This window comes from Ambystoma mexicanum, chromosome 14 (genome assembly GCF_040938575.1).
Source record: "Ambystoma mexicanum isolate Mex_15411 chromosome 14, UKY_AmexF1_1, whole genome shotgun sequence".
NCBI lineage: Eukaryota > Metazoa > Chordata > Amphibia > Caudata > Ambystomatidae > Ambystoma > Ambystoma mexicanum.
Window position 1 is genome coordinate 279833029 of NC_090940.1, and position 27722 is coordinate 279860750.

The window sequence follows — 27722 nt, forward strand, 5'->3', positions numbered from 1 at the left end:
CCTCTCACCCCCACTGTTGAAAAATTACTGCCAATTAAATCCTGTGCCCCTCCAAAGCTATTCTTTTGATGTAACACAAGTGTGACCCTTCCCTGCTGACCACCCTAGAATGCCCCCAATAAAACCAGACTCCTGTCACAGTATATTCTGTCCTAAACTAACGTCACCCCACCCCCTGACGCTCTGATGTGCCAGACCTGACAGCTATCAATCCTGCCCCCTACAGGTTACCTGAAGGGCAAGACCTCCACACCCTTCACCTTGCCAGTGACCTAAAGTAAGATGATGCAAACACCTGTACAATTTATAGGCCCCTCAAAAACATTAAAGGTGTAGTAATGATCGTTATTTACTGTATGTCTAGGATAAGAGTGTAGATTAGTTAGCCAGAATCAGCCGCCTCTCCTGACCTGACCAAACCTTCACCTCACACGGACCGACCCAGGTTAACCAAGTGATGTCCAACCCTCCACCAAGTCATCAGCCAATCTCATGGAGCCGGACCCTTACAGCGCTATACTCAACCCCTACCCTATCAAAATGTAACTGGTAGCCTGTATAGAAATCATCACAGATGATGCCGTAACCCTTTAAAATTTATTATTTCTGTATTGTTTGCCAGAGCACTCTCAAAGCAGCAGAGTTTTCTGGATGCTGAATCTTATATAAATCTTCGCTGAATCTCAAAACCAATCTCTTGGTGTCATTCCCTACTGGGATGTGTCCTTTATTCTGAGTTTTATTGGTGATCTGAGGAGTGAGCACCTTCACTTGGTGACCACTGGGACGTGATTTGAGGGTGCACTGAGAAACACCCGTGTCATGCGGCGAGATCTGGGACACCCCCCAGCAAAACTACCACCTTCTGCGACTGACCAGTGCACACACAAAGAGGTTCCAAGGGTCCAGGCCATTGCAAATACCGGACTGTTCCCAGGACGGCTCACGGCTGGGGTGCAGCCCCGATTGTGGATAGACCGTGAACAGAGGCTCTCGGATCACCCGGACAAGTTAGTATTGGTTGCGAGAATCTGAAAGAAGGGGAATTTAAAAAGGAGGTTACTGGTATAAGGGTAACGCTTAAGGAATAGTGGGGAGTCAGATTTAGGGTCTAGGGCTTGTATGAGTGTAAGTGGTAGACGTTTTTCGTCTCTTTTCTTTATATGGCCATTAGGCTGTGAATATAGAAGTAACGGAGTATGGGAACCTAGCTCCGAAAGGGGGTGGAAGGCGGCACTGCATAGCATTTTCTCAACCATTGCAGGAAATAAGTGGAGATAAAATAGAAAAACGTAGGACTCTTGTGATTTCCTAAATCTACTTGTGCGTATCAAGCTATTGGCCTTGTAGCTGACAAAGAATCTGTTCAGAGATCATGGTCCTTGAGGACCCATCTCCACTGTGCCTCCCCCTTTCGTGCATCTGCACTCTTCCTCCTCGAGACTCCCAACATAGACCGGGTTATCATAATAACACTTCTTGATCATGAATGCGACCCATGCGATTCTAACTAGACAAATTGCTGGGTGTGTTCACCCTTGCCACAACACGGGCGATTAAGGGTTGGACTGGTATATTCATCCGCTCCCTTTAACTACTGCATGCTACACCTCACTAAGGGCCCTATTCTTTGGTCGTTGAAATCTGGGAACTTCGATGGGACTAATCTGAATGAGTTCGAAAAACTAATCTTTTAACACTTTTGGGATGTTCCCTTTTTGCAAATAGAAGCAAACTCAACATTGCTTCTATTAGACCTTCGAATATACTCTATACCTTTCCAATCATTGATTTCTTTCAAGATGGCTCCCGTAGGCAACCAGAATGCCATGCCTCCTTCCTATACTATCAATCATAGCCCCAACTCTGTTTCCTTCTGTATACAAAGAAATGGTTCTCAGCCAATGCGTACATTTGAGGGTTGTACCATCATTGCAACTCAGTGAGGACAGACCTTTGTATGTAGGAGATCCCGTTACTTTGTGGCAATGAAGCTCATCCTTGGTTACCTAGAGATTGGCAGGGTACTTGTTATTTGGGTATCTTGTTACCAGGGGTATATGTGGCTAACATCTCTGAAGTCTCTAGAGCTCGTCCAAGGCAGGATGAGAATGGCAGTCATGGGTGATGCAGCTAAATCCTTTGTGCCATTTTGGGGGGCAAATAATGAACTCTGAGGATATCAGAAGACTAGCAAGGGTACTGGAGAAAACCAACAGAACCACCGACATTCTATACAACATGATGTTAGAGCAAAAGGCCATTCCATTAGTGGCCCTCTAAAATAGGATGGTGTTAGACGTCACCCTAGCCGAGCATGGTGGGGTGTGTAAATTGGTGGGATCTGCATGCTGTGTTTTCGTACCCGACTCCTCCCCTACCATATTCAAGGCAATACAAAATATGCATACCTTGAGTACATGTCCCCGAGGGAAACTGGGATCTTAGTGCTTGGTTCTGGTACTTGTTACGTTCATGGGGTTGGAAGCTCTTTGCAGTCCTAATGCTAGTTCTTGGTATTTTACTGTTTTGTTGCTGAATACAAGGTCTTCCTGCCATATGTTCAATGATAGGAGGATGTTGTGTACAAACTATAGGTGCGTTAGTACCAAAGGTACATGCACCCAAGAAAATTGCCAACGCTTTTGTAATGCAGGATGTCACTATCAAGGATAGTATGGCGATTGATATTTCTGAAGAATGTGATTCAGGATGTAGACATTGAGACGTGGGGTTTGGAGTAAAGCGAATGTTTGAGTAATGCTCTTGGCTTAAGCCAAAAGGAGGGTTTGTTAAACTGTATTCGTATAATACAATCTCAATATGAATACTGGCCTAAGCACATTTGCATTTCACAGAAAACTGTGTTCATAATGTACCGATTTTAGATCAACTTCGCCACCATTTTAAGAATCCTCTGCCATTTTGATTTCGACTCCTGCTTTGTGTTCTAAAATGGTGGACTGTTTTTCAACTTGCAGCCGAACAACCTTTGCGTTTTGTTAATGTTTAGGCTGACCGTGAGCAGACTGTTTATGCGAAGAAACCATGTGACTCGAATGAACTGCAATCCAAGAGTTGTCTGCGCTCACAAGCCTCATCCTCACATAAACGAGACAATGCAAAACAAACTCAGTGTGCCTTTGCTGAACTGCATTGTAGTGACTTTTGAAACAAGGCTTACTGTGGATCAGAACCAAGGGCACCATTGTAACTTCATGGACATGCAAACATTGTTAAATCTGTTATACAATATTGTAATATTTGACATGTGAACTGGGCACAAACCCTACCATGCAACTTATTAGTCCAGAGAGGGGCTGGACAATGTTTGAAAAATTGTATAAAAGCATCCATGTTAAGATGTCCAGCACTCTCACCACTCATTGTCTGCTGGTACACACTGCAAGGTCTTGTGAGCCAGATAGCTATGTGTTTGCTTTGAAACTGTACAGAATAAAAAGACATCTTTTTGACCTGTGTTTGGCTTATTTAATTTTGCGGTACTAAGCCTCTATTTCTTTCAAGCCCAGAGAGCACTTGTGTGTCCAGTCCTATCAACCACCCTATATCCAGACGAGGAACAACTGGTGGGGTGGAGATAGGAAAGCCACAGTTCATCTTCATGGTGGACTCTGGGGTGGACAAATTGTGCCTCATGGAAGGCTGGTTTCCACCCAAGTCGAAATTTAGAAATGGAGGGATTTTCTGGGGCAATTTTGAAGGTTCCATATACAAAAGATTTGGATACAACGTTGGGAGGAAAACCGGTGCGGGCACCCCTGTTATATCAAAGATTTGCCCATAAGTTTTCTGGGGAGAGACCTCGGTAAGCGAAATATGACCATATCCTTTACAGAGCAAGGGGCAGTGTGCTCCACTCCAGGGGTATGCCCACTAAGAGCAACGCCAATGAGCAGTACCATGACAAAAAGATCGCAGTAAGGGGAGTGCCCATGGATGTTGACATGTTCATTTATGGGATAAAAATTAGCTACAGTGGTGCCTGAAATAACACGAAAGGAATGGTGTACCATCCAATTTTGTCTTCCGCCCAGTGCTTAACCTAGAAATTGTCTGGTACAATCCTCTCGATTGACCTACAGGGGGTGCAAGTGTCAACTACACTTATTGTGACAATAGGACTGGACGTGCATGAGTGTGAATGGAAAACAGTGTTGTGTATGGACCGAAACATAGCGCTACGTGATCTAACTGACGAAGAACTGTTCACTGACACTGACGGAGATAATGGAAATGTGTGCCTTGAAATATAATGATTCAACACAGGGAAGTAAATAACCCACTCAAGGCCACTGTCAGTGTACCACCTATTTTAAAGAGGCAGTCACATCAGTTGGTATAACAAGCACAGATAAAAATAGACAGTTGTTGAAACCATTGGTGTTGTATGTAATGAGAAAAAAAAGTTACTCGTCATTGCATGCATTTATAACAATACTGAGCCTGCCCAAACATTTCCTACAGGTATGACCTAGTACACCAAAACCATAGGCTTTTGGCCAATTCTAACATTAAGGGACTGCCCTATCAAAGTGAAGCACAGGCCTTAAAACAGGTTATAAGAACTGGACCAACCACCACAAATCCCAAATGCTTTGTAGAGACATTAATCTTGAAAATTCTTTTGGGCAAGCAAGTATCAGACTTGCTTTTTAACGAATCAGGTATTCAATTGTCTCTGCAAACAAACTCCTTATCGGAGGATGTATGGCGACAACATAATGGAAAAACACTTCAAATCTAAAATAACATTCATTTGCATCCCTCTTACTGTGAGAGGGAACGAAATGGACCAAAGATAAGGGCACAATACAGACTGTTTTAGGGTGCCTGCAACACAGAAGCTTAAGATAAAGGTGTGTCTTAGCTCCTTGCCTATGTAGTGGTCCCAGGCAATAATCAGCAGGGGGAAGAATAGTTTGGTTGCTTAATATGTAAACATCACTGTCATTCCAGTTCCAGACCAGCAACATGAAATCCGAACATGTATAATTGGAGTACACAATTGTTACGTCTCCAATATAATAGCAACACTGCCAGAAGCAGTGTGCATCATTTCTTTAAAGTGCTTTTTCCAGTTCAAAGCATTCCATTAGATTAGCAATGTGCACAGCGTGTTATATGACTGCCTAGATCACAGAGAAGGGCCCCTACGGTTGGTACTTCCAGATGATTAATGCATCCCGCCTTGAACTCATCCTTAATTCAGTTTCTTGCATTTTTAGCTCTGATACAGTGCTGTGCCATCACATCTTAACTATTCACCTTCTCCCCCGAGCCACGATCTGAAAATCCCAACAGCAATAAGGATGCTTGTGGGCAGTCTCTTGAGCACAGCTTTGTTGCCCTGCAGAGCGTGCATCCAAACTGCCTGGAAACGAGCTGAAAAAGATCTAGCATTTAAGACTGCTTTAAGACTGAAACATTTGAGTTTTGCACAGCCTTGTTGCAACAGACTGCCACTCCCCCCAAAGCAAAAACATTAGGGTGTCTAGTCACCCTAGATCTTGTACGCAAGCATAATGGAAACTAATGTTTAGCAAAACAGCAACATATTCTGGTCACAAGCATGTAGAACCCGAGGAGTAAATATATCTAGGCACAGGAAGCATGTGGTGCCATGCAGTGCAACAGGTGCCAGAAACCTCCAATGTCACTTTAGACTGTGAGCCAGCAACTCCCCCTCTCCAATACACCAAAAGAAAGTACACTAGTTTAGCATCAGAAAAGATTTGGATTGACAAATTTCAGAAAAGTACTTAATCCAAATCCAAGGAAGGTAAAGCAAACATGGTTATACACTGTTAACCAATCAACCCTTAAAATGAATACTAGGCTTGAAAGTGCATGCTCACCCTAGAGACCCAAGCTGCCCCAACACTGATATCCAAGCAGGATTTGCATATGGTATTTGTTTTCTTTAATTGCTTGGCAGGCGAACAATGGTCTGGAGGGTTGCCCAGGGCTATTGCCAGAATTCTAATCACCTTTGTTTTTACCAATAGTGATGTGAAAGGAAGAAATAGTGGCAAGCAGAGTATCTAAAGACCGATACCCTCATAGAAAGATGTGCACTGCATACTACAAGTCCCTTTGCCCCATACGCTGTTCCAAGTGAACTATCACAGGAAAGACTGGAAAGTGACATTACCATGCCGTCAAGGCTTCCGGTTTTATGGTATTTTTGCACCATTTCTGTATCCATATTTATTTTTGGCCCTTTTTTTCCTGTATTTACCCACATTAATTTTTTTGTCATAAAATGTTTGTCATAAAAAGGTAATCAGCATTTTTCTGCATTTATTCTAATTAAAAATGCATTTATTGAAGCACACATGCAGCCATATAGGAAAGAAATGCTAGCTCCATTTGTTTCCATAACAAATGGTTGCTCCTGTGACTGCTGCTTTAAAATATATGCAGTCAGCAATTTGAAGAACTTCAATGATATTTTTACACAACTTTTACACTACCACCAATCTGCAATGCGATTGGCCTGTGATGGATGAGTACAGAACCAGAGATTCCTTTTTTTTTTATAAATGGAGAATACTGATTTCCATCTGTATTTGTGTAAAAATTGAAAACTGGAAGCCTTAATCTTAAGTCACAAGAACCATGGTGTGGGGTAAACGCACAAGATGCTTCGTCAGAGCAAGTAGAGTAAAGTAAGTCCACTTGGTGATGGTCTGGCTTCAAATGCTTTGCATACAGCATTTGAAACAACCCATCATCTAACAGAAAATGTCAGTACGAAGCATCCTTGCCTCTAGGTCAGCTAACCTTCAAAATGAAGGTAAGCTTTTATGGCCAACGCCAACATTTACTGCAGCACCTTTAGTGAGGTCAATCGCCAACATTTAAACTAAGAATCAAATACATTTGATGTGAAACCGTTAGTAAAGACTGCATTTTTATTTTCAAGCTATTCAGACTGCAAAATGCTGGTCTCATGTTGGCTAGCCATGGCCATATAGGTACAGTTTAAATGGTTTGCAAAGTATAGTCCAATTTGCATAGATCCATAGCTTTTCTTCTGGTCTTTTCTGCTTTCCCCCATGGTCGTTCATGCAGCCTTCCCTTCATAGATCAGTCCAACTATGAAAGAAAAGAAAATAGTTAAAACAAAGCACCAGCTACACAATTTCCACAACATGAAAATGTCAAAAAATATCTCCTGCCCCTACGTCAAATTTAAAGGGGCGTTGCAAACTAAGCTAATATCAGTTCTCTTCATTAGCCACAATCTTCTGCCGATGCAGTACTTCCAGGCGCCACCTCCCCACATCAACTTCTCCCAATCATAAGAGTGCAAAAGAATGGTTGTGAATGCAATTTAGCCAAGGCTGAAACTTAAAAATAGAAATTAATCTGAATTGTGCAGCCAAGATCAAGCACACAGCCAAATGCCTTTATTTTATACAAACAAATGGTTGATGCGAGAGCACAAGTGCCAATTCTACAAAGAGTACATGATACGAGAATATTTTTGAATGCGCTACATAAATACCATAGAGCTACATTCCCCCACATGGGCCCCTTTGCCCCCACCAGGATACCATCAACATGAATACAGGTAGTGCTGCGTCTTCTAAGATGTTCGCCGTTGATGCAGCCTCAACATGCCAAAAAAAGAAGCAAAATGAGCTGGGCAAATAGGAAGGCCCACACCGAGCCGGATGGCAACACCGGTAGTTTAAGGCCGTTTCATATGGCCTGCATACCCCTGCAGCTAGCCACGATATGAACGCCCTACTCGGTAGCATCCATCGGTTCACCGAGCCGGAAGACCAAGTTAAGCGTGCTTATGGCCCCTGACCAAAATGCTGCTACCATCCCAGGCAAGATCTGAGCGTGTACTTGACGCGAGTTAGGACGCCTACTGTTGTCGAATGCTCCAGACCTCACAGCTGCACGAGTCGTGCTGCAAGCCTCCCCAAGCACTCAGTACTGTAGGCGCTGAAGCGCATATGCACACCCCATCTGCCTGACGCTTCCCTCAGAGCGCCCCGAATCCCTGATTGGTCCAACCGATCTATTCCATACCAGAGCTCAACACAACTGAGCAACCCGCCCACAGCAACCTCCTTGCTATCGAGAGGGTCCAGGCACACCTGTCCATGCTCAATGACAGCCCACAACCTCTTCACACACTGCCACCGGGGCCTCTATGCCGCGCCCCACCAATATCAGGAACAAACATCTTGGTGAAAGAAGGGACTATCCCAGTCCCTCACCAACTATCTGCACTAGGAATCTATGCTTACTACCTGCACCCCCCCCCCCAAACTCCAAAACATGCCATTGCTTTTGCTGCCCATGGCAGACACTGCAAGCCCACTAACCTACAACCCACACCCAAAAGCACATCTGCCAAGGCTCCCCCTGCCAACACACCCCTATCAAAGGGGCTCCGATCAGTGCTCGCTCAATCCGACCCAACACACCCTGGATATCCACAAGCTCATCACCTGTCGAACTAGACCACCTGGCAATTGCCGAGTCATGGCTACACCCAGTCTCTGGCCCAGTCCCATCTCTGGCCATCCTGCTTATATTCACTATATTTCAAGAGAGGACAGACATGACACCAGAGGTGGCGGTTTTGTCCCGATTCACAAACTCTGAATGTCAGACAATGTCCCACCAAGATGGAGGCAAAGTGCGACCTGCTCTCCCCAAAACGTTCCCACACTAGCTCCACTCATTTAAATCTACAGGCCTCCCGGACCACTGGGCCTATTGTAGGATGACCTACACATCCTCGAGCCTCAAGCCCACCTCCAAATTGATCCTTCAAGGGGATCTCAATCTGGGCCTAAATTACCCTACAGATGGCGAAGCTACATTACTAGTTAACATACTGAAAGCCCTAGACTTCAGACTGCGTAAGCTCCCCCACCCACATTAACAGTAACATCCCTTTACTGGGTTGAGGAACTTAACTGCAAATTAGACATCTAGGCTATCTCCCCATACCCCTGGTCGACCCCATTGTGACCATTACCATTCCACAATCCCAAAACACTGCACGTTAACACCCCAATACCCGTACCTGGACCAGGAGTTCCTGTAAAATCACCAAGCCAGTATCACAAGTCCTCTGATTTACCTGCCCACCTATCCAATATTTCTGACAATCAAGAGGCACAGCTCTCCCATGCCAACCCATGGTTCACACAGGATCTTGCCGACCAAAGTCAAGCGCCAGACATAAGCGGCCTGGTAAAAATATCAAACGGATGCTCAGAAAACCATGTTCAAAGCCGCTGCTAAATCCAGGCTAAAGCAGTCTCATACAACAGAATTTCCCTCTTCAATATTTACATTCAGCCATTAAGCAAGGAAATGAAGAGATTGGGGTATTTTGCCAATTATGCGGATTTCCAGCTCACCATGGAACTTTGTGGGGTGTATGCCGACGGCCTGGAAAAATGAAATGTATATGTCATTAAAAACTGGATGTCCGTTACTGGTTATGTTTAAATGCCAGTAAAACAGCTTATGGTGTATGAGCCCAAGCATACCAGAGAGGTTAGGACAGAAATGTGAGGCCTTGTTCCGGTGGCCGGTAAGGTTAAACACTTGGTACCTTTATGGAGGCCTCGCTTAATGCAGATGCCCATGTGGATTATATATAGTCAGGAACTCTATTATCTTAAAGTCTTGCGACAGATATGTACTATGATCATGAGGGACAACCCTGAGAAGTTGGTGAGCCATTATTTTACTGCTACTTGACAATTGCAACTCCCCATTAGGGGGAGCTAGCAAGGAATGAATCTACAACTCAAGGAGCTCCAAAATGATAAACACTTTACATAGAGACTGGGTAAACATGGCTCGCAGAGAGCTTTGTTGGCTCCCTTTGGGCAGCCAAAATTCTCTTTAAGAGGTTGACGCTGGGACACAAATGCCTTTATGGGACTGCTCCTCGGTATCTAAAGCAGAAAGTGGAGAAAACGAGCAGGAGCCTGTGCTCAACAGGCCTGCACACTCAAGAATAACCAGTTCAAAAGTTTGGGGAACAGCCGTTCCGTCCCTATTTGGGAAGCACAGGCTTGGAATGAGCTTCGAGTCACCAAGGAAGGAGGAAAACCAATATTTTTGCTTTGTAATTTTGTTTTTGTCCTGTTGGTCTATCTTCTATGCATCGCCTGGAATGCTTTCGTGCTCTTCACTAACGACAACTCCAATACAAAGGAGCTAATCCCTGGAAGCTCTAACCATACAGTCCATGATAAATGGATAGGCCCGCTCTTGAAAATAGCTACCAAATCTACAATCACCCCCCCCCTCCCCGAAACCAGCCCCCTTCCACTGTCAGGAGCAGAAGTCCAGCCATTCTTAAAAGCCTCAAGCCATCTAGATGCAAAGGTGACATTTGCCCTGAGCCCATCTAAGACTGCAGCCCTCATCCCACATCCCATTTATAACTACTATAATCAATCCCTCATTCGCTTCATTGTGCCCAAGTCAAAACGAGCAAAATGTGGAGGGGCAAGCTTCCCCCTCAGTTTGCTCTCAAGGGAAGCCCCCCTCCCCACACAAGTAATAGCCGAAAAATCCCACCGTCCTTTAGAAAGGCACTGAAAACATGGCTCTTTGCCTAGAGCCCTCTGCCCTCCGAGGACTGCTACCTCCCATCCCCCACCTCAGTCTCAAGCCGATAAACTTGGTTGGAACAGCACCTTGATGAAGCAGGGTTGTGTGCTTAAAATGAAAGATGTTTTACATTCAAAACTAAGTGCACATTAAGAATGTGTGGTTACTACAGTGCTTGATTAGGCTTAATTTGTCACAAGCCCTAAATAGCCATGCTTCATTAAGCACACATTTTGCATTTGAAGAGCCATATGCCGTGAAACGCCCAATAGCCGACTGTCAGTTTCAAGATAAGCAACAGAGGTATTCAGTGGTCAGTGAGTTACTTGCTCAGCAAAAGTTAACATTGGTGCAAAGTTAAGTGTCAAAAACTGCTTCATGGCATAACTACATTGAGACTGCATTTCTCCATATCAGATAACTCTGGTAAAGAAAATACTCCACGCCGTGTCGATCTAGATTGTTATTAACTTCATGGACAATACGTTTGTCACTAACCGCTGGGCCACATTCGCCTATTTACATCGGAATAACTACTATTAATGTTATAGGGCTTTATGTGACAAAGTTTAGCTTAACCAAGTACTCGAAATCAACTCGAACTGGAGCAGGAGCTCCTCATCACTGCTGGAGCAGTGACTCATTGCCGGATTACCTTGTGCAGGACTACACCAAGGTACGAGTGCCACAGCAAGTCTTCTTGGGTTACTCTTAGCGTGCAAGGCGCGCTAACCATCCACGCTAACTTTTGTTTTGAAAATATTGTTACTCAATCTGCTTGCGCTTACTGCACTGCCCATCTGCAGCAAAGCTGTGGCTGACCCCCTGTCAGAGCCACAACCACTTGAGAGCCATTGCACAACACGAGGCTGAAGCCATTCCAAGATGGCCGCCCGTGCCACCTGAAGCCTCCCCTCCTTTGTGATTATTCTCCCGACCAGAGGCGCTGTGCCTCTGCACCAATCAGGCACCGGGAGGCGCTAGCCAGCCCTTTCAGGAAAGGCCCCCCGAGGCCAAGGCCAACAACTGTCCAGAGACTGAGCTGACCAGAGCCCAGGGCCATTCCCCCTGCTTGTTTTGGGGCTGTGAGTAACTTATATTTGCCTTGGGCTATACTACCTGCTCCCTTGCACCCTTTCCTCTTAAACAGCTCTCCTCATTGCCTTTCTAGCACCTGCCTTGCGCTGCAGTTACTGCACTGGACGCTAAGGGTGCTTAAACTTCCACAACAGTGCGCCACCCTAGTCTGCCCTATTTTCTCCACACACTGATGGGCATCCCTACTATGCTTACTATGCCCTCATCCTTTGGCAAAATTACATTGTTGTGTTTTCTGTTCATACATTTTGATCTTGTGTCCCATTGCATTTTAAGTTAGTGCCTTTTTGGCTCCTCCTGCTAATCTCGAATCTAGGCAGCCTTGATTCATGCATTTAATTTGTGTCCCATTGCATTATAAGTTAGTGCCTTTTTGGCTCCCGCTAATCTCGAATCTACGTACCCCTGATTCATGCATCTAAATTTGTGTCCCATTGCATTTGTGCCTTATGGTCGCCTACAGACCAAATTGATTGCTGTGTTGTGCCTTATGGCTACCCTCTGACCACATTGAATCGATCTGTGTTGTGCTTCTGGTCGCTAACAGACCACACCTGCTACCCTGTGTACTATCGACGCCACCCACATCATGTATTGGTGCCTATCGACTCATCCACCTACTGTATACATACAGTAGACACTGGACTAGTCATCCCAACCCACATTGACACATTCACTAGCTCATGTATGGTAACCACCACCCTCTCCTCGTGGCCCAGTACCATGACACCTGCAAATCCGTACTTGGATGAACCAGCACTCTGATACGCCACTTTGCTACTAGACCACCACCTAACCAACCCCGCACCATCGCTATTAGAAACACTAGACTGAATACTAGAACTAGACTACCTACTTATCCATGCTCTCACCACCCTAGCCTACTGAATAGAAACGCTAGATTGAATTCTAGAACCAGCCCACCTACCTCTCCTTACTCTCACCACCCTAGCATCTTATCCAGAAACTCTAGACTAAGAGCCCATAGCATGAAACACTCGCATATTGACCATAACTTTGGCAATTCCCCTATTGACTCAGACAATTTAGCTCACAGCCTTCAGCATAGTCGATCGATACCATCTGAAAAATCTCCCAAAAAAGACAAACTAATCAAAGCAGCCTTGGTGAATGCTAGGTCTCTTCCTGCCCATGCCCTCGACATCGCTGACTTTATAACTTAATCTTGATCCTCGCAGTCACAGAAACTTGGCTCAATGCTGCATCCGGCCCATCTCTGGCCCTCGCCATACCCAATGATTATGCCATCATTAGATCCGATAGAAACACCACTCAAACGAAGGGAGGCGGATTCGCCCTCATTCAGAAATACCTTCGACATTAAAGTCATCCAAGACACTCAAATCCCTTCTGCTGAATCCCTATCAATTAAACTACCTCTTTCACCCAACCACACGGCAACCGTGCACCTTATTTACCGTCCACCAGGACCCATTTCCTCTTTTATAGAGGATATTGCATCACTTACAACCATAAATACCAAACCTAATTCTCAAACCATCTTACTTGGGGACTTTAATCACGACCCTAAGGACTCTAACGCCCATGACCTAGCCAACACCTTATCTGAACTGGGTCATACACACATTATTCATGAACCCACTCATATCAAAAGGCAGAACACTAGACTGGCTCTCCCACCTCAACTGCTCTATTGACCTATCCAATGACCCTTGCATCTGGTCGGATCATCATAAATTAACCTTCGCTGTCAAAGCCAACACACCCCTCCCGGTGCCCATCATCCCCCCTGCCACCTGCACGAGAAACAAGAGATATTACGCCTGACAAACTCATGCCTATACTACTCCCTATTTTGAATAATATTGATTCAGATGCTGACCCCACAGTCTTAGTGGATACCTACAACCAGGCTATACTCAAAGCACTGAACTCCATTGGCCCTCTAAAATTGCGGAAACCTAAACCACAGCGTCACCTTAACACCTGGTTCACGCCGCAGTTGAGAATTACGCAAAACTAAAAGAACCGCTGAGGCACATTGGAAAAAACACCCCACATTATCCAATAAGACCGAGCTAACCCTAGCCTCCTCTAGCTACAAAGAAGCCATACTTCTTGCTAAAAAAGATACCTATAATAAAAGGATTACACAAGCGGAATCCAACACAAAGGAACTCTTAAGATTCTGAAACTAGAATCCCCCATAGACAAATGTGCTACTGACACTATGGTGTAGCAATATTCAGAAGGCCTTACTAGATAAAATAGCTCGCCTACAATCCAAAATCAACGCTAAAATATCCTTACTACTAGCTGACCCGGACTATAAACTACCGAACAAACCATCTACCTTTGAATCAACCTGTAAACCTTTCAGCTTTTCACCCCTCTCAACCTGGGAAGTAGAAAACATCAGGAAACTTAAACCCTCAAACTGCCAAGGTGATGCCTGCCCTGCCCCGATCATCAAAGCGGCCGCGCACGACCTGGCACCATTCATCACCAACCTCATCAATGCCTCCTTCAAATCTGGAATAGTACCCGACAAACTTAAAGACGCTTGGGTCATTCCACTTCTCAAAAAACCTACTCTTGACCCAGCCAACCCGTCTAACTATAGGCCGATAACGACTGTACCGTTATTAAAAATATTGGACAGAGCAGCCTATTTACAAATACAGGCCTATCAAACAACCTCCTAGGACTTGGGCAATCAGGCTTCCGACCGAGACATGGTACGGAAACTGCATTAATAGACCTCACTATGCAGATCCAAATCCTGAAAGACAATGGCAAACTCTCACTCCTCTTACTGCTTGACCTCGACCTGGTCAACCACCAAACACTGTCACCATTTGAAATCTGCAGCACAGTTTTCAGACTCAGCCACGGCTTGGATCAGTTCCTTCCTGGCGAACAGAACCATGAGGGTCTTCTCTCCAACGGATTCTGCCGAACCCTCACCAGTACCCTGTGGAGTCCCGCAAGGCTCCTGCGTGTCCCCGACACTTTATAATATATTCACAAAACCCCTCTTTGATATCCTTGACTATCTGGGTGTCACGTAAACCAATTACGCGGATGACACCCAGATACTCATTCCTATCACGGGTGATTACGAAACGGACAGCACTACCCTCAATGAAATCTACTCTGTAATACAAGCATGGATGGCACACCATGGACTGTCTCAATGACGAAAAAACCGAGTTGATCATCCTGGGCACTCATGCCAAACTCAAAAATCTTAATCCCTCATTCAAAGCCTTTACCATAGAAGGCAATCTCATCCCTGTGTCAAATAACACTAAAACCCTTGGTATCTACATCGATGCCACCGTATCCTTCTCCAAACAAACCAAACGCAGTAGCATCATCAGCCGCATACACCTGTAAGCTGATCACTGCATGTAGACCGTTTCATCTCCGCACCCAATTGCATTACTCTTGCCCGAGCATTAGTCCTATCCAAAATAGACTACTGTAATGCTCTTTACTTGGGCACTAGTCACAAAAATAACAAATTGCAAGTAGTCCAAAACAATGCCATCAGGGCTGGCCTCAAAATTCCCAAAAAGGCACACATATCACACCAGGCGTAAACTACGCTGGCTCCCTGTCGAGCATAGAATATCCCTTATACACAAAGCCAGGGTCAACCTTGCGCCAGCATACCTTACTAACCAACTTACACCCCACACCTCCTCAAGACCACTCAGCAGCACAAACTACCACCATGACCATACCGAGATTCAAACTTCATAACTCGGGTGGAGCTAGCTTCCCTGTACAAGCTTCCAAATTATGGAACACTGTCCCTGCGCCCTTGCGAGCAGAATCCTCATTCAACCTGTTCAAACACAACACGAAGTGCTGGCTTCACAATTTGGACACTATGACAGCCTAACCTCCTGATCCCAGCACGTTAGACTGCCGCCGGCACACTTTGTAATTTAATGTATATTTGTACGCACTTGCAATCCTATGTTTGTACCTATCTGTAACTAACGTAACCATTGTTGACTGCTTGAAATTGTAACCAGATCTAACTTAGGCGCCCATATGCCCCCAGGCCTGACTAAGCTTTATAAATAAAATACAAATACTGTGCACTGTACGAAACAAACATGCACTTTCATATGTAGAATTAGTGACTGCTCTGGCGTCAACCACATTTTTTCTTTGTATTCGAGGCATCAGCCCCATCCAAATATAACAGCCTCTGCCCATTGCTTGCAGTTCTCTGCTATACACACCGACACAGAAGTCCTACCATTGAGAACAGGAGGTACATGTACTGTGACAAGGAAAAGTAGGATACGGGATACAGTAACAGTAAGTAAATTGAGACATTACCAACCCCCCCCTCCCCTAATCCTTTGCTTGTCCTGGCATTCAAATAAAGTGTACCAAAAGCAAGGTTGATTTAAATTCACAACACACCCAGTGAGACTGAGCAGGATTAATCACCTCCATATTAACAAGGAAGGGCTTCCCCTGAAGGGAATGGGTGAAATTAAGATTATTTACTGTCAATAGCAAAAATAGCCCTGCTCCAGTTTTGGTTGCACTTTGCAGGAGACCCATGCACCTCCCCATTCTCAATACCTCTAGCGCCCTTACCATCTAGATTTGTGCAGGAAGTTTGACAAAAAAAGCTCAATTTTTGGGTTTGCAATAAAGGGGTTAGATATTTTTGTCCAATCATATTCTATGCCAAGGCAGCTGCCAGCCGGATGGCTAACTCGCCTAAGACTGTCCATGTGCCTCTTATGTACGGAGTTGGACACTAGAGAGGAATAAAGCCAATAGTGTTAGCAGAGTGTTTGGTGCCTGTGCCTGGAAGCTACCCTGCTGGACCTGAGTATCTTTTCTCTTTCCACTGCCTGGAGGTGGTGCCTGAACATAAACTCACTCTAGACGCGGAGTGTTAGCAGAGTGTTAGCAGAGTGTTAGCAGAGTGTTAGCAGAGTGTTAGCAGAGTGTTAGCAGAGTGTTAGCAGAGTGTTTGGTGCCTGTGCCTGGAAGCTACCCTGCTGGACCTGAGTATCTTTTCTCTTTCCACTGCCTGGAGGTGGTGCCTGGAGGTGGTGCCTGAACATAAACTCACTCTAGACGCGGAGTGTTAGCAGAGTGTTAGCAGAGTGTTAGCAGAGTGTTAGCAGAGTGTTAGCAGAGTGTTAGCAGAGTGTTAGCAGAGTGTTAGCAGAGTGTTAGCAGAGTGTTAGCAGAGTGTTAGCAGAGTGTTAGCAGAGTGTTAGCAGAGTGTTAGCAGAGTGTTAGCAGAGTGTTAGCAGAGTGTTTGGTGCCTGTGCCTGGAAGCTACCCTGCTGGACCTGAGTATCTTTTCTCTTTCCACTGCCTGGAGGTGGTGCCTGGAGGTGGTGCCTGAACATAAGCTCACTCTAGACGCGGAGCGTCCGCGGAGTGTTAGCAGAGAGGGCGCAGAAGGCGCCATGGACATAAGACAAACAGCGTTAAACCACCCAAAGAAACAAGCACCTCATACACGGAGCCGCTCAAAAATGACCGATGCCTTGTATGAAGTAGATGAGGCGCCTTACCCTGTGCCTTCTGATGAAACGCAGATGGACAAACACAACACTCGGAACGAACATGTCACTGGCTTTGGCATGCCATCATGCAATGGACCCCAACGCGTTAGCGTTGAACACAACAGAGAGCCAGAGGATACTACCTCGGCCTCCGCAGCTGGCCTGTCAGAAACAGGCACCCTGCGGCTGGCGGCTTCTCCCAATACGGAAACTGCGGTCAATGGATCAAAAGGTACGTGCCAAACAACCTGTTCCCCAGTTTCGAAAAACTTTAAGGCCTCCTCCCTTACGAGGTGCCTCCCCTCACCAGCGGCTGCCGTGCGACTCGTTGAGTCTGGAGTGGCTTCGCTGGCCCACTGCTCCGGCCGCTCGCTGCGGTGCCTCTGGGAGCGCGGCCGGTGTGTCGGGGGTTTTCTGGAGCCGGTGAGCGGGCCTCCCCTGCCGGGGGTTTGTGGGGAGTACATCCTCAAGACCCTCGGTGCTAGGGTAGCTGAGTGCGCTCAGACAGGAAGGTCGAATGACCGCCCCCCGATCACTGGTGGTGGCGGTGTGGTGGGGAGAGAGGGAGTGGGCGTGGCCAGAAGGGCTGTGTGTTTGGACGATACACCTATTGACTCGCGGATCGGAGATACGGCCCCAACAGTGTCGCAAATGGAAGAGGACAGGATTCAAACCTTCCTAGAAGTCGAAGAGCCAGAGAGCGTGGGAAAATGTGTTTTCTGCGCACCACGTGAAGAAGCCTTTTTCACGTTTCCACAAACTCAGCTAAATAAAGGAACTGAAGAATTATGTGAAAGCCCAACTTCTCCTGCATATGTGGATGCCATGGGAGACCTCTGGATCGACCATGAACTTTCTCCGAACCCCCGTTCTTCCACTAAAAAGCAAAGTCTGGCTCTTTCTCAAAAAGTCCACGCCCCCCTGACCTTTGCAGAGCCCTCGATTCAAAAAGGACAAAACCAAAACTGCAGCTTAAAGCAACCAGCAAAATCAACCATGTGCAAAAGCATTAAATCAACAAGCCCACCAGCCGCAAAAAAGGACTCAGAGCAAACAAAAGCCATACTCAAAATCTTACTCAAAAGAGCAAAGCAAGAGCAAATTCTCTCACAGACATAAAATCAATTAGATGGCACTTTAATAAAAAAGACCTCGGAACAGCAACAAAAGTAGCCTCCGGTATCAACGGAGAACAATGTTCAATGACAGCTGAACTAGAAGTCACTGATCAAGAATTACTTCAAGCGTCTGGAACCGGAGAACCAGTTACAAGCGTAACGAACCAGACATCAGTAAAAGATGGAGACCGGAGGAGTCTTCTTTTAGAGAATCACAGTTCTTGCAATCCTGCTCGCATAGAGCTACCGCAAACTGTAGCTGGTCCAGTCCCCAGCCAAGACTGCTCCTCGAAGCCACAAGATGCACAAAATGGACAAACACCAATCATTTCAACTACAGAAGCTGAGGCCCTGGCGGTGTTTACCAGCCCAACAAAAACCTCAACTCCTCACCCAAATAGATCGAAACGAGGTTTGGGAGAAAAAGTAATAACTCCAGCTAACTTCAAAACAGCCCCAGAAATAAAATCTAAATCTGTATTGACGCAGCCAAGCCAAATGAAAGTTCTACAATGAATTGCTGTTCTCAGCTACAGCAAATATCAGTTTGCAGAAACAAGCAGGGCAAACGAAAAGAAAGGACAGTGACATCGAGCCAACCACAATTGAAAGTACAGATGACGAAAATGATATTCCGCCTGCTAAAGCGCCTTCAAAGCGCAGTCAGGGGGAGATTGCCTATGACAAAATTGCACCAGCAATATTAAAAGCTAATGCAGAAGCCTGCGCTAACCTGCAGTGGGATCTATGATGACAATAACCATGGCACCGTTCCTCAAATTATACGAAGTACTTTATGAAAACTACAAGGATCAACCCTTTTGGCTCTAATTCAATCCAAATTAATATACATAGAATCGTATATTACGACTATTAAAGAAAAGAGCAAGAGAGGAAGAAACAGAACATGTCATTTTCAAAACTCTCATCGATTTGATGAAAGATGCCAGAGAAGACAAGAAGGCGTTTCTCCACTGTTTCAGTGATACAATAACAATGATGAAACCGGATGTACTCCGGTATCAAGGCCAAACTATGGAAAAATATACGTCCACAGAAAACGCATGGAGTTGTGCGAACGAAATTGATAATATGTCAGATAAAACAGTGGTCATTGACAGTCATCCAGATCTGGTGAGGCCGGAGTCATCAACGGGACAACAAAACACCACCTGCAAAGAAAGACCCGTGAATGCCACAGCAACTGGTCCTGCTGCACAATCGGATATACAGGATTTGATAATAAATCCATTGACAGGCCATGTTGACAACTGTCCTAAGGTAGATAAAAATAAAGCCCTATTTCCTTTATTTGCCAGAGAAAGTCCACTTGCAACAAAGGAAAAGGAAACGGGTGGCCAACCCAAACAAACTGCTGTGAAATTCTCCAAAAAAAAGGAAATTGCTTTGGGGAAAACAGCTAAGAAGTTAAAAAATCTGCCACTGCCAAAACACACCTCGGCAGAAGGAACCCGTTACTTCATTCGTAATTTGAAACCTATTGGAACCTTGCCGCATAATGTTGAAAGAAGTTTTCAACTAAACGGCTCACAAAAATGCCAAAACTATAAAAATCGAGAATTCGTTCCAAAACCGATAACTGTAGACACAGAGGAAGACGAATCTAATACTAGCGAAGACATAGATGCCCTCCTGCAACTCTCGGTCCACGAGTGCGACAGATCTGTAGACTATGCCAGTCAAGAAGACCTAGTGAACGCCGACCAACAGGACGACGAGAACGAGGAACTAAATCACAGCGAGACCCAATCACCAACATTCAAAACTTTACAGGAAAAAAGAGATTTGCTGGAACGCAAAAGCATAAACGAAATGAGACAAAAACAATTATTGGATGCTATGTTGGACCATTCAAATCAGGAGAACCAGAAAAAGAAAGATCTGCCTCGACGAGAAACCATAAGGAAAGAAACAAAAAAACAATCTGATCGACTCCGAGCCAATGCGTCCTCGGAAAAGCGAGGTAAAAAGGAGGAGAAAGGCCATATAATCATAGTCGAACGAGTGTTGAAAGCTAGAGATGGTCTGATCTTAAATAGATCAAATCTTATGAGACTCTTGCATAACGTACCACAACTACGAGTTATTGAGCCTAAAGACATCAAGATAGTGGCTTTTCCTAAAGAAGACGAAACCGATCGAATTTGCCTCCATCTGTTTTCAAAAGCAATCATGAATCTTATTTGGTTAGCTGCTGATGCACTCAGATCCCTTGGCTTTGACATCAAACCGGTTGAATCTAAAAACCAAGAACAAGGATCAAATCAGTTGCATAATTTGCCACGGTCCCCGAGCCACTCTCCATCAAGGGCCGCCCTGACAACAGACGATTTGAATGCAAAACCAATAAGGTTCTCGCCAACAATTTTGCGAGGACCCACCGCTCTCAGAATGAGAATAAAAGGATACGTAGGATGCAAGGCGTTGTGTCCTTTAGCTGGTAGCGAAGCAGCTCTTGTGACAAAAATCGACACAACTAAACCTTGGAATTGGCTCGCTGGAACATTATCCACAAAAAACAACCTTTAGATCGACTGCGGAGACGTCTCAAATAACCTGCGAATAGTGTCATGGAATACTCGTGGGCATCGACATCTGCTAGATCATCTGAATAAGGAATTACAATCGTCAGACATTTGCATCCAAGAATGCTGGCTTTTAGAACCCCCAGTCATGGGGGGGTCCACATGCTTCCTTAACAAAGGATATAAAGGTCTGAAAGGGAGACCTTCCGCAGGACTGTTGACAGTGATAAAAAACGAATACAAAGGAAATATATTCCGGGTTATGACTCCCTCACCACTTATACAAATAATCATAATTCAAGAACATAAGGAGGCTTTCATCAATCCAAGAAGCATTATCAAATTATTATTAATCTTTACTGGAATCCTAAAGCTAAGGATGGAGAGAAGTTCCTAGGAACTGTGCTTCAACACATTGACGAACTGAGAGCCGAATTTGAGAAACCCACATTAATCATTTGTGGTGATCTCAATATAGACTGTATAAAGAAGTCTCATGTTGAACAAAGAGGAGTCTCACAACAGAGAGCAACGCGTACGAAAAGATGGTTAGCGGAGATGAATAGTCGAGACCTCTTGCAGGTAAACGGAAATGTGAACGGCGACCGACAAGGAGCAGTCACATGGGCTTCATATAATCAAAACGCAACCCTTGACTATTTCTTTGTGGATAGAGAAACGTTCAAAACAATCTCTTCGCTGAACATAATTCCAACAAGCAAAAGCGACCACAAAATACTTCTCCTTACGTGTGTACCTACAATCAAACCACAGGAAAGTGCATCGGCCTACCAAAAAAACTGGCCTTACAAGGTTGAAACGAACAATGGCCTTAACAGATTACGAATAGCACCAAAAATGACATCGAAGCTCAAAAAAACCATAGAACGCTGGAAACTAACAACTAACATGGGAGTTGAATACGAAACATGTCTTTCCACCTTCAGAGTAAAATCGGGCCACAAGATACAGCCAAAAATTCCTCGACCGCACAAATATAACTCTGAACTGGCTGAAAGAAAATCAAAGCTAGCAATAAAGATAAGAGCTCTAAACAAACTGAACACCGAGGGGGCATGTGAAGAAAGGGCAATGTTAAAAAAAAGCCTACCGGAATTGGGCCAAATCTCATAGGGCCTTACTGTTTCAAAGAGACTCTGAAGAGATGCTGTCAGCTACCGCCAATAAAAACGCTAAATTCATGTGGGCCCTAATGAATCAAACAAGCGTACCACAAGGAATAGAACAGATAAACCCGATTCACGAAGGAAAATGGATCCAATATTTCCAAAAAGCGTATAGCCAAGAGATGCTAGAAGAGGCTCAGACGCAAATAATCATGGACAAGACTCCTTGGAACATTCCATTCGAGAAATCGGAAATCATTGTACTAATCAACAAGGCAAGCAGTTCGCGGGCACCTGGGCCCGATGGCCTAACAAACGCCATATTAAAACAATCACCTGAAGTGTGGGCCGACATGTGCTACGTACTGTTTGAACGAATCATCAAAACTAAACAAATACCGGAATCTTGGACTAAAGCGATTATTATTCCCATTCACAAAAAGGGAGATAGATGCAAGCCTGAGAATTATCGTCCAATATCTCTGTTGGAAGTAATAGGCAAAATATTTGCAGGTATCCTCTTAAAGAGATTAAAGGAATGGATCATAGACTCAAGAAACTACGACCATCGGCAGACAGGGTTCGTTGAAAAAGTTGACTGCGGGCTAAATCTGCTCGTACTCAACCTATTAAAGGCTAAAACCATCTGCGAAAAACAGAAACTTTACCTGGCGTGCATAGACATGGCTGCCGCCTTTGATAAAGTGGATAGACAAATCCTGTGGAAAAAGCTAAAGCAAAGGGGATGTCCTGAAGATCTCGTGGCCGCTATTAAAGCCATGCATACTGACACATGCATCCAAGTAAGGTTAAACCAAAAAGGTAACCTAACCAAACCGATCCCGACAACAAGAGGCCTAAAGCAAGGGTGCCCTATGGCAGCGATCCTTTATAACTTTTACATTCTGGAGATAAAGGACCGGCTTGTCATACAGAGAGGCTGTTCGCCCAAAATAGGCACCTTAGCAGTGGGCCATCTGTTGTACGCAGATGATTTGATCATCATAGATAAGACCCCAATCAGTTTGCAGAAAAAACTGGAAGCCCTAGAAACATATGTCAAAGAAAATAATCAAGAAATAAATCCTGAAAAATCTGAAATCCTAATAATGAAAACATCAAGAGCCAGAGAGAAAAAGTCTTTCAAATGGTATGTCGGGAATAAAGTTATTCCAATAACAACGAGCGCAAAATATCTGGGAGCAATAATAAGTGCAGACTGGAATGACCGACCGTGGATAGAGCACATAATGCGTAAAATGAGTCAACTAACGGCACAAGCGCTTTTTTGAAACAAAAATTTGGAAAGTTTTCGATCCAACCAACAGTTGACTTTTATAACACAAAAGTTATTCCGTCTGTTGCTTATGCCGGAGATACAGCACTCAGAATACCATCAGAATTTTGGAGTAAGGTCGAAGCTACATTTTGGAGAAGACTAATGAGACTACCTCAATGTGTCCCAATGATTATAATACGACATGAACTGGGCTTGTACTCCTTGCAGGCCACAATCATATGGAAAGCCCTATTAACATTCAGAAAGACACTAATCAAAGAATGTCCACCTCAATATGAAATCTTAAAGGACGAAAATATAAAAGCGCAATTCTGGCCACTGTCTAGTTGGAAAGAAAAATGTAAAGATCTCTTACAGAACTTAAATATTCCTGAGGACACACTAGGCAATAACCCTAAAAGGGTGAAGATTGCGTTACTGTGTGCTGACTGGGATAAAACAGAAACTGCTCGCGCCAATTCCAAATCTCACACTCTCTCAAACAATCTCAGATCAGTACCAAAAACTCTACCTAGCTATCTGAAAAAGAGTGGGAATCCTATTCATCGGGATCTAATCTTTCGATTTAGATTAAATATCCTAAGAACAAAAACAAACTTGAAAAAATACGGCACAGTAAGTGATAACATGTGCCGGCTCTGCGAGCAGGAAGTGGAATCTCTAAAACACATAATGTTTTGTCCTGAACTAAGATTAGCAAGAGATTTATTCCTACACCCAGCATTAACTCCGACGTGCGGGGTGAATTCTGATTTATGGTGGGAAACTTTGTACGTTAACCCAAATCAGAAAACCACGAGAGCTCTTGGAATTTTTCTTCAAACGATGATGGTCAAATTGGAAAACAAACAGGAATTACACAGTGAAATAGAAAAGGATCTCACGACGAAGGAAAAAGCATAACCTTTGATATATGCCTATACTTAGGCCAAACCAAAGAGGACTTGAACAAACAATTAAAAAGTGGCAAGTATGGGAGGAAATGCCATAGAAATATAAGGAAGACTTCAAGATATGGTTTGGCCTTGTAAGTGAGCGAAACAAGCAAAAGTCTGTATTTATTTACTCTATATGCTTAAAAAAAAAAAAAAAAAAAACGTTTTTTCTTGACTAGCCTTCTCTAACAATTTAAGGGCCTTCAATAGCAAAAAGCCAACACTGGTCTGTCTCTTAGATGAGACTGAACCAAGGCAAGCCAATATTTAGATATCACACCAGGAGGTAGAAAGATCTTGGTAAATCTCTTGATCAAAGGCTGAACTGGAGGGTGGTGGCCTGGAAAAACTGGCCTTGGACTATCTAAGGCACCTCTGATCTTCAACTCAGAGGGTAACATTGAGATAAGGGCCCTTCAGAATCTGAGGCCATCCAGATAACCAATGGAAGGATCTGCTCTGGTGTTCCCACCCTGAAATGGAAGTTTGCCAAAAACTGTGCTTGATTATCAGAATCGCCTGAAGTTATGCTGCAGGTTTTCATACAAGGAAAACAATGGACCCCCACTCCTCCGGTTTGGAGAGACCCTGCGTATCTGCTTCTTTCGCCAGTAGATTCTGGATTTCAGAGATGGGCAGTTTTCCCAAGTGAGGCTGCAGGCACAAGTCACCCACCCACCAAACTTTTAAAGTCCCTTTCTATGGACTAATTAGGACACCTGCCAAAAACATGTAAACTTCTACCGTCCAGGTGACTCAACTGGCGGAGCAGTGTACATGCGTTGTACATTTGGCTGAAGTGTGCCGAGCTGAATTCCCTGATGGCCCAGTCAAACTCTTTGGAGGATGCACCTACTGTCCTCTTCTGACAGAAGATGTGGAGTCGTGACGCCAAGGTGAGCAAGCGATCAGATTTCTTTAACCACCTTTCCTAACAGTGTTACACTTACGTGGTTGCAAACGTACACTAAAAGTACTGCTGTTTTTGGACTGCTTAACAGGGGACCCACTCTAGCTGAGCCAATTCTGTAACATGTAGGCAATGTACAAAGCGTTTTTCAATATTACTGTTCGATGAATAACTTCTGCTAATCAGGCCCCATGGCTCCCAGGACGAAACACTAGAATGAGGCCCCATACACTTCCCCCTGCATGACCTGAGCACCTTAACATGCAATAGCCATGTGGGGGTGGCCATAAAATAAAAGGATCCATGATGTAACGTCAAGGAAGAACGAAATGAGGAAGGCGTTTTACGCACATGCAATGACCACCCAGTAGAAAAGTATGCTGGCTGGATTACTAGACAACGAAATCCTAAAATAATGGACAAAAATACTAGCAATTATCTAACGCATGCTCACAACTAAACAAGGAAACGAAACAACGTAAAAAACGGAAACAGCTTACCTTCACAAAGCCTATGTCTTTGGCATACTGCCTGAAACACTGGCGACACATGTTCAGACCATACTTGCGAATCAGTCCGTGCTTATTTGCGCACACGCGGCTGCAAGAGAAAAAAAAAAGTTAGCACCCGGCTGTACCAACATTGTACATCTAGTGTGGCGATCATACGAATCGGTTCATGATTTTGCAAACTTTAATTTATAAAAGACGTGCTATAAAAGTTATTCCCGTGACTTGTGACATAAATGCCGCTAGCAACGTATGTAGTGTTATACTCCACCGTACGACACGTCTGGATTTAAGTTATTTCGAACATACATAACTTACAATCATCTCAATTTGTGTAATGTGGCCAATCAATTCCTTTAAAGACCAATAATTAACACCCGCATATTGAAACATGTCTATAGCTCAACTGAATGGGGGTCCAAGTGGCTGTGACACTGGACCAGCGTTTAAAAGTGCAGCCTACTTAAATGGTACCGCCGGGGGCTGAGCGTAAGCACCAGTGAACGGTCCACTGGTGCTTACGCTCAGCCCCCGGCGGTGCCATTTAAGTAGGCTGCACTTTTAAACGCTGGTCCACTGTGAACCACTTTAAAAAGTGGGGCATTCTAAGAACACTATGGGGTCTACGTTGATAACAGTATAACAATCAAAAAACACAAATGACCCGTTTTACAAGTAGCCTGGAATTTTCGAAACGAGTGCTCGCTACTGACAGAATAATCCCTCTACATGTGGAACAAAACTGTACGTAAATGTAAAGCAGTGTGTCTATGGCATCTCATCCCTGCCGATTACTGGAAATACCGGGGTCTGAATTACAGTCTCAGCGGAATTCACAATGCGCCAGAGTTCGCGCAAAACGATTGAGCCTACAAATTCGGTGGGGAAATGTTGCGCTCCTGTCTGCACGAACAAACAAAAGTACATGACAAGCCCAACAAAACGCGGGTGTGACTTTTAAACAGTAACCCGGAAAGAACATGCACACGCGCGCTCTCCAGCCCTTATTCACAGGTCCAAATAAAGTCACAGGCCAGAACCCGTTTTGTGAAGAACCCCGATGCTTAACAGTGCAAGCAAAAAAAAAAAGTGTATTCGAGGATGCCAATACCAAATGGGCAAGTATCTGATCGTTCCACTTAGTGACATGTGTGCACATAGGTTGCCCGTACTGTAGAGCCTGCGGGTTGGAAGCACCAAAGCAGCAACCCTAGCAACGTGACAATGATTTCCGCCCACTTCAAACTAAGCAAACTGTCGGCACGCAGTGGTGAATAGCACCGCCGCCATTAAGCACTCCACGCGGCCGCATCCTTCTGGGCACTCGCCTCACAGAAAACGGCTCCGCCGTGCCATCCAGCCCTAGGAAAGCATCTTAGAATCAGAACCCACGCTGCCCGCCATCTCCCGTCACTAACCAGGCTCTGCACCCCTGTCCGTATTTCCTCGGGTGGCTCCAGTACAGTTGCTGGTGACCCATCTTGTTCTTTCTCAGATCGCGAAAAGGAAGAGGCGGGGCCAAGCGTCAGATGATAAACTCTGAAGTTCTCTCCCGGCTTACACAGCGGGGAAGGCGCTTCCGGCTGACGATGTGGCCGGCACATACTGCCGGAGAGGAGTAGCCCGTTCTTTACTGTGGAAATAGGGCATTTGCGTATTCAGAAGATGGAATCTATTAGTAATGAAAGAAGCGCCCGCAACACAAGGCTTTATAATGAGTATTTAACTTCAACTGTGGCTCATTCAATATGATTTTTTTTCTTAGAGAAAAATATTCTATTAATGAGGATGACAAATACATCAAGGGTATTATATGTAACTTTAAAAAAGTATGTTGTACTAATCTTTAAAGCGTATTTGTTTATTACGGTTGTTCCACTTAGAGCGTGTTGATTATATTTCAAATATGGCTGCCATATCTTCTATGTTTATGTGTACTCTACAAGAAAGCCACTGCACTGTTTCCAAAGGCGAGCAGGTGGAGTCAGCCCTCCTCTGACGTCACACCAA

The 27722-nt window shown here is 44.7% G+C and overlaps 1 protein-coding gene across 1 annotated transcript; it reads right to left on the reverse strand.

Moving 5' to 3' along the window:
- Positions 1-6920: 6920 nt before the first annotated feature.
- Positions 6921-27281, reverse strand: RPS29 (ribosomal protein S29). Its single transcript, XM_069637394.1, has 3 exons — positions 27131-27281; positions 25704-25803; positions 6921-7122 (listed from the first exon to the last, which is right to left on the reverse strand). The coding sequence occupies exons 1-3, from the start codon at positions 27190-27192 to the stop codon at positions 7114-7116; spliced, it is 171 nt and encodes a 56-aa protein (XP_069493495.1). The 5' UTR covers positions 27193-27281; the 3' UTR covers positions 6921-7113.
- Positions 27282-27722: the final 441 nt, after the last annotated feature.